Below are 18,783 nucleotides of genomic sequence, written 5' to 3'. Positions count from 1 at the left end.
GTTCATATTTTGTGTGTCTGCAGGAGTTTGTTGACGTCAGCCCGCCGCAGAGGAACTGGAAGGGCATCGCCATCTCTCTGCTGGTGATCGTGGTGGTCTGCTCGCTCATCAGCATGTCCGTGGTCCTCCTCACACCCAGTATGTCAGAGTGTGTGTGTGTGTGTGTGTGTGTGTGTTCTCACAGAGGTGAAGATGACAGCATTAGAACAAAAAAACAACCTTTAATTTCATGTGAAAAAAGCACACTTGATGTTTAAATGGCCTGTGCACACATTCAAAAGATAAAAGATATAAAATATTCTTAGTCGTCTTTTTGTTTTACAATGCAATTTCACATTTCCAAATGATAAAAAATGCATTATTTGACGATGCCTTCAGGTACAAAAATTCACAGTATAATAAAAAGAAGCATTTTAAAATTCATGCATGCTTAATTATGTGCACTTTTAAAGGTATAAAATAAAAAAATAACACACAGTTTAATGATTCTGTTGTTGCACTGCACTGCTTTATTATTATTCACTACTCCTACTTTCTTTTTGGAGTATATTTTTTAATCTGCCTCATTAAATCCTCCATTTCCTGTTGTTAGTATCCAAAAAAGCCGCTGTGGCAAACATCTGACACACAGTGCCAAACGTTCTGTGAAACATAAAGAAAAGTAGAAAAAGCTGCAGCTCGGTGTGCAATTGTGTTCTAATCATGTGTGCAGATGAATATGAATAATGACTCTCTTCCCTCCTTCTTCATCTATCCACCTTTCATTTACAATCCTCAGATCTAAACATCATCTTTCAGGCACCATTTTTACAATTATCTCTCTTCATTTTGGGCCTTTACTCTGTTCACTGATGAAGCTCTGAGGATAAACTGGACTTGACTTGAGTTTCTCTCTTTCTTTCTCTCTTTCTCTCTCTATCTGTCTCCTCAGCGGAGCTCCCTGGCAGCAGCAAGTCCAGGCTGACCGTGGCGGATCTGCACAGACCCGAGTTCACTGTGCACGACCCCGAGGCCACGTGGATTAGCGGTGAGTGAGTGCTGCGTGTCCCTGCTGAGTCGTCACATTAAAGGAAAAATCCACTTTAAATGTACTCCTACGCTCATGAGCCAAAGGTTTTTAGACTTTCTTTATGCCGTGCTGTTTTGATAAAGAGCGTGAACATTTTGCCTTCGGCTGTCGGTTGTACTGTACATCCTCAGAAACAGAGAGGGATAGTTTTTAACTCACCAAACCTGTTTTACATTTTAAACACTTCATTTTTTGCTGCTGTGGGTGTAAAAATGTATCTCTGTGCCTCTTCCATGATGGGTTTTTTCCCCCTCACTGTACGATTGCAGAATATTTATGCAAAATGAAAGCGAGAAACCAGAAACCACCATTATTTCCACCAGCTGGAGTAGAAAGTTATGTTTAATTAGTTTTTCATGCAATAAAAAACACCATCCAACAACATCACGGGAGCCAGGAATTGTCGCTAAGACAACAATAAAGTGTTTTAACGCTGAAGTAAAAGCAAGAATAGAAATGATAGGCACAGTCTGATTGAGATGAATGTGTCTCCGGCTGCTCTTTGGCTCCGATACAGAAGTCAGGCTTTGATCACAAGTTGAGATCACGCTCCGATGTGTTGGATGTCTGCAGAGAGACAAAGAGAGGTGGAGGTGAAGTCGTTGCTCGGGATGAGAAACCAGAGGTGAGGATGATGTGATACGGTGAGGAAAATGTGACGGTGATGTAATGGAGGAGAAGAGAGAGGAGCGACTGTTACTTTGAAGAAGAGAGTATAGGAGGTGACATTGTGGGGAAGTTTGAGAAAGCCTTTAAGTCAGGATTTGGCATTTTTAACATCTACAAATTACGTTTTTTGGTTGTCTTTTGTGAGGTGTTGTGCAATTTGGATGGAACAGCTGGTTTGAAACACATTTTGCAGCCATTTCCCTCTGAGAACAGTCGTGCTTTGTCCTTTTTAAAGAGGCACCGATAAAACTCAGATTGGCATTGACTGGATTCAACCTACATTTATATCAAATTTCAGTTTTTCCCATGGAGTTTTTTTTTTATTTATGAGGTAGGAAGAAAGTCTGTAAAATTAAATTTATACCATTACTGCACCTTTGAACCCTCCATCATTGAAAACAATATGAAACAGCATCCACCATCCATCATTTCCAGAGGTATAGACAGTGCTGAGTGGTGATCAGGAGTTAATAAAAAGCCAGTATTGTCCACATAAATTCATCTAACCCCAGGATAGCCATGATCTTCTTACCGGGGGGGGGGAGATAACAGCTTGGAAGAGCTGCGGGTAAAGCGTTCAGAGCTCTGTGGGAGGTGCATTAGTGGAAAATGAGAATTTCTCCACCTGAGGTTTCATTACAGACTCCAAACATTTGTCAGTGAAGAGAGGCGGCTGGTGATAATTCCATATATATTAAAACCATTTATTCACCGGGAGCGTTTGGTCTCCAGGAGGAGCTGCTGGCTGTGTGCCGTCTGCAGAGTTACAGTGAATTCATCAAGATCAAAGAAATCCTGTAAATCTCATATAGAAAGAGGACACAGCGAGGACACAGCGAGGACACAGCGAGGACACAGCGAGGACACAGCGAGGACACAGCGAGGACACAGACGCTCATAGACAAACAATTCAAAGGATGTTTCTATTTCTGTATTTCAGACACACTCACTTCGTCCTGGGTCCTGTTCCAAAAATGAAATGTCTCATTTGACTTTGGACAAAATAATTAAATAAGTGATAATCAACGAGTAGGTGTGTCACATCCCGCCTGGACTCTCTGTTTGTGTTTAAGTTCCTATTTTTATTTTGAAATATTTTCTCCATGCGTTTCTCTCATCTTTACTTCCTGTGGTTTCCTGCCTTGGTTGATTTCCTCATGTGTTGCACCCTTGTCTGGTTTTACTCACCTGTGTCCTGTTTGTAATTACCCCTTGTGTATTTAAGTTTGCTCTGCCTGGTCTTACTCTCTTTTTTTTTTTGCAACATCCAAAATAAAGACTTATTTTCTGCCACCCTGCTTTTGGCTTTGCTCTCTCTCCACCTGCTCCAGTTTTGTAACAAAGTGTGCACACCTACAAGTTGATTATCCTGCTCATAGCAAAATAAAATAAAAGCAAATTTTTGGTGAAATTGTTGCGCTCAAAATCCAAAGCTTATGAAGCAAGAGCTCACTGTTACCATGGCAACTTTGCCACACTGTAGTCACTGCCAGCCTGAACATATAAGGTGTCATTAAGCGGAGTAAGTGTCTCCAAATCAGTGTTTATTTGTTTGTGGTAGAGAAAGCCTCTCCGTATATTAACTGCTCATTTTTGTATTAATCTCATCCTCCTCTTCTTCTTGTCATTTTAAGCTCTTCAGGTGTCAGTTCTTTCACCTGGTTTCTTTCTTCTTCTTCTCTTTTTGTTTTCCTAACGAGTAAGCTCTGACAGCTGTGCTCTTTAATGTTGCTATGGTTACAAGTTGGCTGGCGGATGAATTTAGCGCAGTGATTAAACTTGTGCTGAACTCACGTGAGCAATACGCGGTTTTAACGCACACCTGCCGGCCAATCAGGAAAGAGTATTCACCCAGACGGTGGTACAATCACAGTTGTACCCTTTTGGTGAATCCATGATGCATTCAGGGTCATATAGGAGTTGTGAGAATACACGTGTATTTTTTTGTGAATAGGTGAGGCTAAACTTGATACAGACACAGTGAACTGGCAGGTGTATTTCACACTTTGATGTTTGGGCTAAATAATTATGTAATACTAATTATGTTAAAGATTATAGGTTATTAAACCAAATTAAAATTACACTTCAAATCAAACTAAAGAAAAGTTGTGCAAAATGTCATCTCAGGGCTTATTTGATTGGTTTAATCTGTTGGTGAGCTGATTTGATTCTTCTTAACTCATCCCCTTGACTTTGTATTGTGTGTATTTTATGTTTAACGTGGGAAGAGTAGGAAGAGGAAGAGTAGTTGTTGCCTTGTTTATTGGCTAATGAGGATCCAAATAAACTAAAGTAAACCTGCCATAAAAATGTGCTTCAGAAAGTTCACTGCTGTTGACACGATGCGTCTCATGACCTGCAGCATGTGACTCACTGTGAGCCCGTCTGTGACTCGGGCCTCCTTTAACTTCTCTCAGACAAGTAAGGACTGAGTTTCTGGAGTTTGTCTTAACTCTATAGGAGCTTCTTTACGCCTCGGGATGTTTTGTTCGATCTCTTGTTTCTCTCTGTTATTTATCGCAACACTTGAGTGAATAAACACACAAGCTAAAGCGACTCCTGCTGACCCGCGTAGCTGAACACAGATGGCCTCACAGCGTCACGTTGAACCATGAAGGTTCACAGACGGCGACGGCCTACAGTGATCCATGATCAGATGTCCTCGCGCCCCGTGATAAACCATATTTAAGCAATAACAACAACAACAACAACAACAGAGTTTATTAGTGCCAGTGTGCAATTGTGCCAAGAAAAAGACTTTAGAGCATAAAACATGTTCAATAAATGGCAATATAGTTAAAAGTCACTTGCTTGTCACACCAGTTCATGTGCCATCTGATAGTCTGATGAGGATGTTCTTGGTTGCCATGTCAACCAGAGATCTAGTGAGTGAGTTTTGGGTACTTTTACACATTTTCTTCCTCTTTTACTATCGTAGAAAAGCATTTATTCAGTCGGCTGCAGTGATTAATGGTTTGGTGATTACAGGTTCATTGCTGCAGCTGCCGACACTCAGCTCGATCCTGCACCTATTTCATCACCACCGCGCTACACAGGAAAGATCTCAGATACGCCGTAATTAACTTATCTGTTTTCCCCGCACGCACCGCACTCTTACACATCCACAAACTATATATCTGTGTTACACAGAGTTACTACTGTACATTTGATCCACAAATTCAGTCCAATAAAACAATAAAGGCATATTGAGTAATGTAAGAGTTTCCAGTAAGTGTGAGCTTCAAAATGAATGAATAAAATCTTAAAATGTTGCTGTAATCCAGTTGAAGGAAGCAATCATAGGTGTAGATAGTTGACCAGCAAAGTAAACATACCATAAAATGATCAGAAAGTGATGTAAATTAACATTAAGATACTAGTTTTCTTCTCCTTTGCCATCTTATTGCCTGCCTTGCCTCTGTTATTCCTGTTCTCACTTGTTTCTTTTTTAATTTAGCATAAATTATAGCTGACTATCTTGAGGGACAGCCTGATGAGAATGAGCCTTTTGAGCTAACTCTGGCTCATTTATAGTCTTCCCTCTGATCAATGACCACCAACCTGCTGAACTAAATAAACTAAATAACATACTGGCTGCACTATACGGCTCTGTTGCAGTTCAAACGTGCACTGGAAGCATATCAGGAGCTTCTGCAGATAGAGTTGTGAATATTAATATTCATAATAATGCATAATTACCACCTGAAGTTTTGCTCTTCTTCTCCTTTTTGTTCTTCTCTTATTAATGGATTATTTTGACTATGGTAAATACCAGAAGAAACATATTGTGCTATTTATTGCAGACCACCTAGTGTCAAAGTGTAGATAAGATAGTTATTTTCCATTTCACACGCTGTCTAGTCTCTCTGATTTGCTGTAGTTTGACAAATTAAATGCATTAATATTTTTGAGTAAATGCCAATAATTACAGGCATTTAAAAACATTCACAAGTGAATTGTCATGCTTCAGAGACACAAGATGCTCCAGCAAAAAATAAACCTGTTGTGCAAAGATAGCAGACATTTATACATCGGCTAGAATGGCAACAGATTGTCGACTACATTCAATCTGTGTACAAATAACACGACTTTACACTATTAAACTGCGTGCAGATGATCCCAATCCTTCCTAGAGAAGTGACACAGATGCATTGTGACTTTATTTCATTTTATAAGGTGATATTTAGCTTATTAGGAGGAGACAGGTTGGGTGGATGCTTGATAATTAGTTGGCAAGAAGGAGCAGCATGAGATCACTGTTCGTGACAACCAATCAGACAGCTTTAACGTCACATTGGGCTTTTTTTTGCACCATGGCGGGACATTTTTACCCCAATTTATCATTTTAGCTCAAAACATGATCTTTCTCTCACACCAACAGTGTTAAATGGCATGCAAAAGGGCTACAAATGCAGCATTAAATTGCTGTATCACCTGCACGCTCAATTGAACTTTGGTTTATGCACTGAACACAATTTGAAAGTTGTATTATTTGTAGGCAGATTGTGAGACTTAATTAAAGGGTTAATGTAGTAACTGTAGCTGTAGCTGTAGGTGGAAAAGTACTCAGATATTTGTGTTGAGAGAGAGAGTGTGGACAAATCTTTAAAATGAATGCAAATAGTAAATTCACATCTCTCCGAGCATTTCTTCTTCTTCCTCACAGCAGGATGAGTGTTGCTCTCATCACAACCATCCGCTCGACTTCACTGACCTTTCTCCTCCCCAGTTTCTTTGCTCTGGGCCCCCATCGCTGACACCTCCTCATTACATTTTCCTCCCGTGTTACATAAGATCCACTCTGCTGGAAGTGTCGCAGCGCAACCTTGATCTTGTGACCGAGGGCCTGATTGTGTCACACAGTAAGAGTAGAAGAGCACCGTACCCTCCGACCGCATCGAGCTGCTATTCAAGCTCAAAATGTGGAGAATCTCAAATGTCTCTGTTGTTTAACTGGCTCCTTGACAGCATGACAGATTGTGTTTGCATCTGAGCTCCGAGAGAGAGAGAGAGAGAGAGAAAAAAAAAGGAGTGTGAAAGTAAATAGCAGCTACATCTGGGAGAGCAGTGACCCAAACAGAGAAAAAAATAAAATAAATCACAGCGGTTTTCTTGACAACACGACAGCTAAATGATTGCTGTAATGGTAAATTCAGGATAGTAGATGATTAAATATATCCTTAACACCTTTCTGGAGACTTGCTGGGAGTGACAGAAGGAAGGAAAAGAAAGAGACACACAAGGACAGAGGTGGAGAGAGAGAGAGAGAAAGAGAGAGAGAAAGAGAGAGATGTCCTTTCTGCTGTGGAAACAGAGATCCACCGCCTACTGCGTCCTTTCCTTCCACAGGGAGATAATACTAATGACTAGTCTTGTGGCCTGTGGCTTCTCATTATGGGCTCTGGTTGGGCTTCTAACACACACACACACACACACACACACACACACACACACACACACACACACACACACACACACACACACACATAAACACACACAGATGTACCAGAGTACGAGAGAGTGTGTTGGTGACGCTGACCACACCCCCAGTTTGACTCCTACTGTCGGCATTTATAGCATCATCTCCACTCTCTCAGTGCACCTGTTTCCTGTTGAACACATTCCAATAAACAACCACCCAAATAACTGATTGGATGCAAGCTTTAGATACATCACACATAAGTTGATATAGATAATTTTTTAAGCAAATGATGTTTATTAAGAAAAACAACATGATAGGAGCTTTGGGATCAAACCGTTTTGAGGGACTCCCTGAGAGGAATTACTCACTGGAGAGCTTCCCTGAGAACTACATACAGTACCTTCAAGGGCTTTTCTTTCTGTTTGCAGCACCAATAGGAAGCGATGTAAGCCAGCTGGCAGTCGGTATAGCAACGTCTCTTCTAGGCAAGATACACAACACCAACAAGATGAAGGATGTTGTGATTGGAGCTGTGTATTTGTTCTCACTGCGAACGTTTTACACTGTTTTTTTTTTTTTAGAAATGGTGGTTGCTGTTGCTGCATGTGTTCAACCAATCAAATATACACTTAGGCCTGGACCAGCCACTATACACTCACATCAGTCAATGTTCCTCTTGTGCTTGAGTATCTACCCTCAAATAGGGGCTAAAATAGTCCCTCAAAACGGCGTTCTAAGCACTACCATCATTCCCAGTCTCTGCGGTCCGATAGCACCTTATTAGGTTTGGGTGACAGATAGTAAATATGACCCGAAGCAGTGGTGCAGTTAGGACGACGTATATGTTTAACATTCCCAGGTGATGTGTTTGTTGGATGGTATAATCCAACAGTAGGCTTTACCAAAGGAGGCCACTGTTAGTTTCCTGTCTCCAACCATGAGTCGGGACAGTGTTTTAGTAACTGTAACTACAATCGTCCCCTAACTTAAAGCCTGTGGTTATTATTCTAGCATGACAATGAGCAAAGGTGGTCTCACTTTAAGGGACTGTAACAGTAAATTTAACCTCTTTTCTTCCACCTAACCAAGTGTTTTTGTGCCCAAACCTAACCAGACCTTAAAATCTTTATTCTATAACAGTACCGTCTCTTTAACAGGCAGTGATTACTATAACTGCACATAGTCAAATGATCTATTTGGTCATTTAATTTGGTATTCTGAGGACTAATTGGTCATTGGAAGACTTTAATCTTAGAGCTCAGTTACTTTCAAGATGCTGCCTGTAGTTTCTTTAGCAAATAAATAGTAATAGTAAGTGATAGTTATAATAATAATAATCTTATTTGTGTAGTGGAACTTGAACCTTTGTCTTGGGTGGTTTTCTAGCAATGGGTACTGGTGCTGTTAGGTGCTATATTGATCCCTGCTAGGTATATTTTTAACCCAGTGCAAATGAAAAAACAATAAGAAAATGACATTAATTATAGAAAAGGATGAAATATAATTAAAATAGCATGATACCCCTTATAAAATACATATGTTAGTGTGCAATTAGATGCCAGTTAACAAGCTTCTTAAAAGATAAAATCTATCATGTGTGTTAGTCATGAAACGATGGGTTAAGTGAACATTTAGAAACCTTGTTAGCTCGGGTCTGACAGAGGCTGCATTACATCACCTGGGAGAATGAGACATAACTTACACTGTCGTGCCACAATAATGAATTTTTCAGCCCAACAGGGTCAGTGGTCCCATTACTTGTTTTGTTGAGATTGATGACGAAGTTGGGAAATTACCAGCTGACACGTTGCACGGTGTAAATCTAATGTAGAGCCCCGATGTGATGAGAGCTGGGAGCCCAGGTAGACGAGCACAGTCTGGGCTTGAATTTACTGCTGGGCCTTCCAGAGGTGTTTCGGATGTAATTCAAACACATCTGTGATGGAAATTACTTCCTTGACAACCACCCCTCTCCTCTCTCACCCCCCCCCCCCCCCCCCCCCCCCAACTCATTTCCTCCTCTCTCCTCTAACAAATCTGAGTCAGGCTCCAATAGCTGCTCCTTCTAATTTAATATCACAGGGGACACTTACATCAGATCCCTTGTAATAGTACTTCAAGAAGCACCAGACTGTTGATAAATTGAGTGAAACAAAGTAAGAGGAAAGGGGAAATTCACCATCACCCACATCCAAACACTTGAAAAGAAACAAAATAATACCAAAAATTAAAATGTGAGCTTGTCCGCTCCTTGAATTCGCTCCCTGCTAAATGAGAGCTGAATATCATTAGGGTTATATTTCATCTCGACCCCATCAGGAAACCGGAGCAAAACAATCAAATTAATCAGTGCTCAAATCTTTTTCCTGACCGCACGGATCAACCAGAATAAAATCCAGGCGCCAACACAGATGAAAGATGAATGCAAATAAATATCCTCATCAAGCTCTTATACTGTTGTATTAGACATATTAAATCCTTGAGTGTTGGTTGTATAAAGTGTGATATTACCACAGTTTTCTGATTTTGGGAGAGCTCACAACAGGTGAAAAAAAAGGATATAAAGAGTTTTTAAAGTGGATGCAATTCTTAAAGGGGCATTACACTGATTTTACACATAAGTCTACTAGCATCCAGACTAGATTTTATGACTTTTAAGATCCATTTAGTGACTTTTTATTATTTATGATCGCCTTCTTAAAAGGGAGACCATTATTTCTGAGAGGATGGGCTCTAATGTGGTTGTGGCTCCTCTCTGGACTGAGTGGCTAAACCAATTATCAGCCTTAGAGAGACGTAAATGAGCTTTTGGCTGTAAATGTGCTCACATAATGACCAATTATTGACCCCCATTGTTTTGTCCGGTGATCTCCTCCCTTGTTTTCATTTTAAATTATTTAACACGACTATTTAAGATGATTTTTTATCATGTGGATCCTTTGTTATCATAATACTTCCACAGGCTAAACAACAGCCTGTATTTCATATTACAGATTTAGTAGATTTAAATGCATATTGATGAGACAATAGCAATTATAATATAAATAGAGCTAGTTTGAGTCAGTTAAGTTGAGCTGTTTTTACATTAAATGTTCTTTAAGTCATGTATATTTAAATAGCTTCATTATCATGTGTGCAAATTAGCATGTGATGTCCTCTAGAGACTTCAGCTACTCTCTTCTGTGGCCCTGGAGGAGCTTTCCACTTCAGTCTCACTTGCATTACAATGTGAGGAATGGAGTTTAACGATGCAGGGTCTTATGAGAAAAGGTCAAAGTTGGACCCAGTTTTTTGTCAGGATATCTCGGCTTCTGCCTCTTGGATTTTTAGCACTCTTTTAAAAATCTTTTCTCTTGTAAAGCTGCAGCTGCACCATCAGAGTGAACAAATGTAAAACATGATCATAACCATTTCTTAAACTAGGGATTTTCAACCTTTTTGGTTTCTGAGCTCATAAAATGAAGCGATATCTACTCATGACTCCTCAACACAGTTTATGTCAATAGAGAGGACAGGAGAGATTTTTTCCTTTACAGATTTTATTCATTTGAAGGATTTATAGAGGCTGTGAAGAGGTGAAGTAATGACAGTATTTCGCAGGATATAAAAGCAAAAAAAGAGCAAATAAACATCAGTCTATGCAAAAGAAACCTTTGTTCTGTTTGCTGCTTTTAACCCTTAAAAGGAAGACAATATGAGTAGTTAGCAGCAAGAAAAAGAGCAAGCACAGTCATGAAAAACCCCAAAGTTTGATTGACAGGTGATTTCTGAACACGAGTAACAGAAAATCCACAAAAGCAGAAAAAATAAACCCCATTCTGTGTCATCTCCGCAGGCTGTGCAGGGAAGCAGCTCCACGCTTATTAATGAATTTATCGCATTACAATCAGCATTATGGCTGCTACACTGATTTATGAAGTTGCCACGGTAACCAACGGAGATGTTTGTGTTTGCTTATATTTATTTTGACATTCCCCTACGTATATATATGTCGCATATTTACTGGGTCACTGTTGAACTGTGTGTGTATATATAGTACATGTGATTGAATTATTCATGGAGCGGTTGTTTACATTGTGTGCTCTTAATGTATGCAGAGTTTGTTTATATCCGATTAGGCGGAGGATGAAGGAAAACATCCAGGTACTTACATAAGATGGAAAGTGTGTTTGTGTGTGTGTGTAGATGTGTGTGTGTAGACATGTGTGTGTGTGTGTGTGTGTGTTTGTGTGTGTGTGTGTGTGTGTGTAGACGTGTGTGTGTGTGTGTGTGTGTGTGTGTGTGTGTGTGTGTGTGTAGACGTGTGTGTGTGTGTGTGTGTGTGTGTGTGTGTGTGTGTGTGTGTGTGTGTGTGTAGACATGTGTGTGTTGCCCATAATAGCACGATATGGATGAGTGCTTCACACTGCTTGGATTGTCATACATGATTGCTAATGAGCTTTGTACAAACAATAGGCTACATCTTTAGCAGTGGCCCATATGAATAACATAATGAACAATGGAATATGCATTATATTATGTAAAATAGGTCAATCACATGCAACCTTATTGGGATTATATTCCCAATAAATCCCACCAGAAATCGATGCTATGTGGCCAAAAGCATGTGGACACTTGAACATCCAGTATATATGACTCCTGATCATCTGCTGCTATAAGAGCCTCCCACCAGATTTCGCAACCTGTTTATGGCTTTCTATCTTTAGTTGAGCTACTCCGATGATTCATTATCATCTGGTGTGTTTGCATGCTCATTTCTACCATCTTTGACCCCGTTTTGTGTAATTAGATCTATTCCTTCTGATGAAACAGGATGTAATCTACTACAATTGTTCAATATTCAAATGATTCCCTTTTCAGGAAAGTCATTGTACCCCTGTGGTGGCGAGGATGTTAATATCTTTGGGTTTCATGTTATAAATATTGTAAATAACTTCACATGTGGCCTATATGTTGATGTCATTGATCAGCTTAACCTGTGAGCCACACCTGGGTTGCATCAGGTTGATTTAACGTTGTGATTTTACTCAATAAATTGCGGTTTTGGGCGCAGATGTTCTTTGTTCTTGAGTTAAAATATCATTATGCTTGAGCATGAAGATTTCCTTAAGTTGGTACTGAGAGCCTACAAGTAGCTAGACCAAGAAGTTCGGAAACTTTCATATACTTTTGGCCATAAAGTGTTTGTAGAGAGAGTCATTATAATTTATAGTCTAAAAAAAACTTCTTTCCATTAAAAAAAACAATATTGTATTGTAGCCTCTTATTTTCTGGTTTTACACGTTCGTTCTCTTGTGTTTTTAAAGCAGGATGAAATTGCCAAAACATAATTGTCTGCACCTTTTCCATCCCCGTACACAATCGCCAAATTGAGTGTGTGAGTAATTGGAAAAGTTTGAAACTGAATTTTGAGACTTTATAAATAATTATGCTTTTCATACTTTTTTTTTTGTATTAAAACATTCTCAAAACTTGCATTACATTTGTAAAGTGGTAGATGTTTTTTGAAATTGTTGGTTCTGATTCAATTTTTTCATTCAATGTGGATGCATATTTACTTTGTCTTTTCTTTGTTTACACTTCTTCATTAATGCACGCACTTATTCTGACAGCTGACTCTTATGCAGCAGTCAGTGGCTGATTGCCTCTCCTGCAATCAGCCACAAATTCATTCGAAATGAGTTTCAGGAGTCCATCAGGGAAGAGAGGAGAGAAGAGAGGAGAGGAGAGAAGAGGAGAAGAGAGGGAGGGAGGGAGGCGCAGCTGTTCCTGGTTCAGTTCGACAAGGATGTTGAGCATGTGAAACAGAGGAGTTTTGGCATCAAGATGAGAAATTAGACACTTTTGAAAACATTTCCAGCGAGGGCATGAATAAAGGAGATGTAGCCTACTATCAATTGGTTCTAATCAAATACATATTGATAGCAGATGTTCCAACTTGTGAGTATTTACACATTATTCCAAGAGCATCAAAACAGAGAGTCCGTCACAACTTTAAAACAGCATAACTTAGCTACTTCTGATGTGTTATGTACTGTATTTAAAGTTGTTTTGAATGAAATCAGACAAAAGTTCATTTTAAACTACCTGAATTTGTTATCTCAGTGTCACTGCCAGCAGCCTATTCACAAGTTTGTAGTTTTTTCTCCAACTGTAAAACATTAACAGAAATTTAACACAAAAAGGCAAATTAACATATTTCTTTTCCAGATTTGGCAGCTTATAATTACATCAGATTGATTGATTTACTGTGAATGGAAGAAGCTCACTTGGAATATAAGAAAACAGGCCACAGCTGTGATATAGACAACTTGAATCAAGTCATCACAATTTCAGTCATTTGTTATTGTGCCTCAATACGTCTAACGAGCTCAATTAATCCCACCTGTTGCACTTCAGCCTTTAAGCCTCAAACTGCATCGTAAGTATGGTGCCACAAACTCCTCATACATTGTCTAGTAAAACAATAATCTTTTTTTTTTTTAAACTAAAAAAGATCAATTACATTTGTTATTCTGAAGAAGACTGGAGGCTATATGCTATTTGATGGATATAAGAAGAAAATATATGTATACATTCATCCGCTCAAACACCACAGAAACCACAAAGAAAATAATGAATTCATTCAGGGTTGCATTTAAGTTGGTCCACAGCTTAAGTGTGCAGGAAGTGGGCTTAGCGGTGCCTTTGTGCTTCAAATAGTAGATGAAACATTTCAGATCTCACACATAAGGTTTGAATTAATGTGACTGTTGTGAAGAGCCGAGCAAATGGACCCAAATGCAAGAGACTGTAACCAACAGGAGCTTGAAGAATACGGCGTTAATGAGGTCTGAAAGGAAGGCTGAAGAGAACAAAGGACTGAATTTAAAACCAAGACTTAAATACAAACTAAGTGTTGTGGACAAAAAACAAAACCCTCTTAATAATAAACCAATATAAATCAAATCAGCTCAGCCCAGTGTGATGAAACAGGGAGAAAAGTGTGAGGGCCTCTGGTGGACTGGTGGAGAGTGGCAGCTTTAGGGACATGAAGCCAGACTGTGACAGTGACAGCAGGTCTGGATGTTGCAGCTACAACCTGAGTGAGATAAGAGAAATCAAGGACAGCAATCCAGGAATGTGTGTAGTTTTGTGTTGCAAATATTCCCCGGTGGATAGATGACTGATGGACCGACGGGCTGAATCCCAGGTGTAATGGAAATCAGAGGAACAGAGTGTGATTTTTCCTTTTTAAGGTGCACCACATCCTGTTTTCTGCTTTCTTCATTTGCAAGATAAGAATGAAAACCCACAGGAATAACACTCATTTTCATATGTTTCACCTCCAAAACTGACGGCCATATTTAATTTTAATTTCCATGCATGTATGTTAGACAGTGAAGCACTATCTATTACATAAAGTGGCCACTGCGAGATGCACATAAAAAAACAGAAACTTTAGATTAAGATGTTAACCCCAGCTCTCTGAAACATGAGTGAGGTTTCTCATTATGGGACATGCTCCCCCAGAAGCTATTTTACACTACGCCAGTCTTGAATGGCAGACAGGCATGATGTCGTCTCTCTTGAGGAGGGACTTCCTCCTACTATAAAACCCTGATGTAACATTCTCCATCTAATCCAAGTAAGCACCATCTCCTCCTCGCTCCAGGCAAAGAGATACCACACTCATGTTCCTGTTAATTTCTTAATCTATAAAGTTCTCTATCAGCATTTCAGTATCTTACTAAGGGATACAGAGACAGGCTTACCTCAAAGATTGATTGGTATGGTTATTATAGGCTATGATTCAGTATGTCAAACGCTGCTTCTTACTCTAAGATCTTTTCTCGAAATGTGGTGAAAGACCATGACGCAAAACAGCTGCTCTGATTTCCCTGAATCCAGCTGTCTTATCAGCATATGTGCGTAATGCTCGCACCAGGCAGAGCGCATTAAGCCGTTCATGTGTGGAGAAAAGAGGATAGAAAGCTGACAGCTCAATAGGCAGGTTAAAAAACCTCGGGCACAATCGTGGGATTTGGCTTTAGTTAAAAAACATTGGAATCTCTCATTAAAAACTGTTCACATGACAGGTTCACTGATAGCGCATGGGTGTCAGTAACACATTGTGCAGAGGCCAAAGCGAGTGATAGAGCTGTTTTAAAGGAGAGCATCTTAAGCTCTACCTGAACGGTGAGACCGGTGGGCGTGACAGCATCATCAAGCACCATTGATAAATCCCACAGGGCAGTTACATCTCTTGATACTAGCTGAAGGCATCCTTTAAAAAACTGACAAACAACAGGATACTGATCTGCCATTTTGTGCCCAGTTACACGCCAATATAGTCACTAAGTAGCACTTTTGACAGTGGAGCCTGGACTCCGCCTTCAGGCTGGACTGGAGCTCGTCGGGGTCGGTTGGCGGTGTGACAGGGGCAAGCTGTTCAAGCCCAGCTGGCTCCTGTAGGGTCGGTGTGTCTCTGGCGGCTAACTCCTGTGGTGAAGGGTTGGCTACTCCCATCATATGATCTGCCAGCGACAGAGCAGCTTGGCAACCAATGTACAATGCTGATAAATGCTCACAATGCTGTTGGCTTGACCGTGTCAGTGGTGAGGAAAGGCTCAGTTTATGTCATTGTCGTAAGTTGGCTCCATTTGATAGGAGATGTACTAAAAAAATGTCTTACCTACAGGCTCTACAGAGTCTGCATGATTTTAACTGCAGACAATAAGCTGATACATTTGTTTTTCGAGAGTCTACCTGTCTCATACCTATCTTAAAACAATGTCTGTTTCATAGAGCAGTTTACACTCTGGTAGAGCAGAATAATATAATATTACAGCTTCCTGTATTTTCAACTTTATTATTGTCCCGAAGGAAATTTGATTTGGAGGCAGGTGTGATGCTCAGCTCACAGGAATGAACTGTTGTCAATGTGCAGCAACTCTCAACAGTCAAACACATAAAAACAATGAAGAAAAAGATGCCTTATAATAATGATAATAATAATACATACAAATATAAGTAGAAACACTATTTGAGTCAGAAACTGGCAGAAAATACATTAACTTCCATATGACATGAGTGCAGCATTTGCTTAGTTATTAGACTCTGCTATATATTCCAATACATTTTAATGGGCCTTTATTACAGCAGTCTTTTTTACACCTACATTTGACATAGCAGGAGTCAAAATGTGTTGCATTTAAAAGGTTTTTTGTTTGTTTAATATGTACCTGCTTCTACAATAAAGTGTAAAGCAGGAAAAACAACAAAATATAATATATTAGTTTCCATTTGTGCCTTGTTGTGTTTGTTAGTTTAGTTTTCTGAAGATGAATTCCACGTGTTACATTTCTTCATTGTACTTTCACTTTATTTGTAAAAACACTCTTCATTCACACACATCCAGTAACTTGACCTTTCCTTTCATTAGCTAAGTCACTTTTTAATCACGTCGGCTCAGTTCATTCTGTCTGTGCAGCCTGGTGACCTTTTATTCAGTGTTTATCGTTTGCCGTCAATGTTTTCCTTTGTTTTGCCTCGCAGACTCTGAGGTGGTGTACAGGAACCGCGACGGTCACGTCATGAAGTACGACTTCTCCTCCAATGAGTTGGAATTAATTCTCAACAACAGTACATTCGTAAGTGCTCTTTCCTTAAATTCAATTTCATCTTGAGACCATGCATTATATAAAATGCACTTAAACACACACTGCAATACATAAAGAATAATAAAATACATGAAACATGAACTAAACCTCATAAAGCTCATGTGCACTGATTGATAGACTTTTTACAGGATTTTTAATGACATAATAATTCCTTACAGGGCACATTTCATGATTTTGGGCTGGAACATGTACAGATGTGTTTGAGAAGTTTCCATTTCGAGTAAAGAACAAAACAAAGAAGTAAAAACCTGTCTACTATTGAGTGCTTATGTAGTTTCTGGAGTCAGAACTAACCAATCAGAGTTTAACCGTAAAGCTAAAACGACCTGTTTCAGACAGAGGCTGAACTGAGGGTCTGCTTAAAGAGCCAGTATGAGATAAATAAGGAGGTTTTGGAGGAGTTGACTGTAAATCATGTAAATATATTCTAGTAAAGCCACAGGATATTAATAATGCATCCCCTTTTAAAGGACTGGATTCTCAAATTTGTCATGTTAAAAAATGACGATATTCAAAATTACACTAAAGTAGAGTTATAAGTTATAGTATACAGCATGTAGGCTTCCTAACATTGCTGCTGGCCAGTCATCACTATCCAACTCTACTCTTTAAAAGAAAAGAGATGGACTGCTCTCTTCTTGTCTTGCTGGTGTGATTGGATCTCCACAGGCTGCAGGAAACATGTGAGGGCTCCCGGCAGCGACTCATCACTGCTTTACCTGCAGAATCAGAATATGATTATGTCCTGCTAAAGGTGGTGGGGGGGGCGTGGGTTGGGGGTTGTGTACCCAGCTGTCTGCACTGTAGGTGAGCTCAGGCTTAAAGGTCGCTCAGTCTCCTCACATGAACTCACCTCTCTGCTTTCTGCTTTCACCAGTAGGAAAAAAGGTTGAAATATTGTTTTGAGATTAGTGTTTAGCTGCTGCTGTTGTATGCAATCAAATCACTGATCACATTTGCTTTGGGCTCCCTTTGGGATCAACTTATCTCTAAAATCCTCCCAAAACACAAATAAACATTTACAGTCATGCAAGCTGTTACCTCACAATTCTTCCAGGAATGTGATATTATGTCAGTATGTGTCATTTGAATATCCCTTTAATGCTATTCCAGGCTAATCCTTTTAGAAATGCCTTTTTTTTTTTTTTTTTTTTACAAAATCAAATGCAAGCCAGATTTAGCTATTTTCTAATTGCATAATTTTAATCCTGCTGTGACACTGTAAATTCCAATCTTCCCTTTTTTTTGAGAAACATGTTTCTTTGATTGGTTCTTAAATAAATCTTACACAACAATATTTAGTCTTTTTTCCTGCTTTCCTCTTGTTAATTCGTAGAATCACCCCACACTGTTATTTCTAGGAGTCTAAATGGTTGCATAAAGGGATTTGATCAGATTTGAGTTTAAGCTTATCAAACTATGTGTGCGAATTTGGAAAGCAGAGATGGCATCGTAGTCACAGGTTTGACCTCCCGAAAATTGCATCTGCAGCACACTGAACGCTGCCATCGACATTTACTAAATACTGCCCGATAATCGCCTTCAGTGCTCTGATTCATTAGTTTTCCCTCGTGTGCATTCATGTGCTCAGAAAGAAACTGGAGGCGCTCACCTTTTAAAAAAACAAACAGATTATAGTGACAGGTATTATGAATGAATTGAGTCTTTTGTTCTTCGCACAGCTTTCCTACGTGAGCTCCACTATTAGAAAACAGCTGGATATATGAATGCAGGAAAACATTAAGAGACAGTTTCAGGCACCAAAAGCGATATTAGAATATCAAGAACCAAATGGGATTTTTAAAGCCTGACAAATTGTTCAGTGAGTCTGCAGATTTTGTGAAATGTCGTCTATAAAGTACGTTCTCCCGGAAATGTCAAAACCTGCTATGGCTCCCTCGTGGTTTTATGGCCTTTAGTTGTTAGATTAGTTTTTGCCTGCCGCACGTTTCCGGCATTGT

The 18,783-nt window shown here is 39.5% G+C and overlaps 1 protein-coding gene across 1 annotated transcript in view; it reads left to right on the top strand.

Annotated features, from left to right (window-relative positions):
- LOC133976352 (inactive dipeptidyl peptidase 10-like) overlaps positions 1–18,783 on the top strand; it is a 47,707-nt gene that overhangs the window by 5,078 nt on the left and 23,846 nt on the right. The window contains 3 exon segments of the mRNA XM_062414548.1: positions 24–138; positions 932–1,027; positions 16,698–16,792. Of these exon segments, the coding sequence (XP_062270532.1) occupies positions 24–138; positions 932–1,027; positions 16,698–16,792 (306 nt within the window).

The sequence above is a fragment of the Scomber scombrus genome, chromosome 24 (assembly GCF_963691925.1).
Source record: "Scomber scombrus chromosome 24, fScoSco1.1, whole genome shotgun sequence".
Classification (NCBI taxonomy): domain Eukaryota; kingdom Metazoa; phylum Chordata; class Actinopteri; order Scombriformes; family Scombridae; genus Scomber; species Scomber scombrus.
Note: the sequence above shows the minus strand (reverse complement) of the source record. Positions and strands in the feature narration are given on the sequence as shown.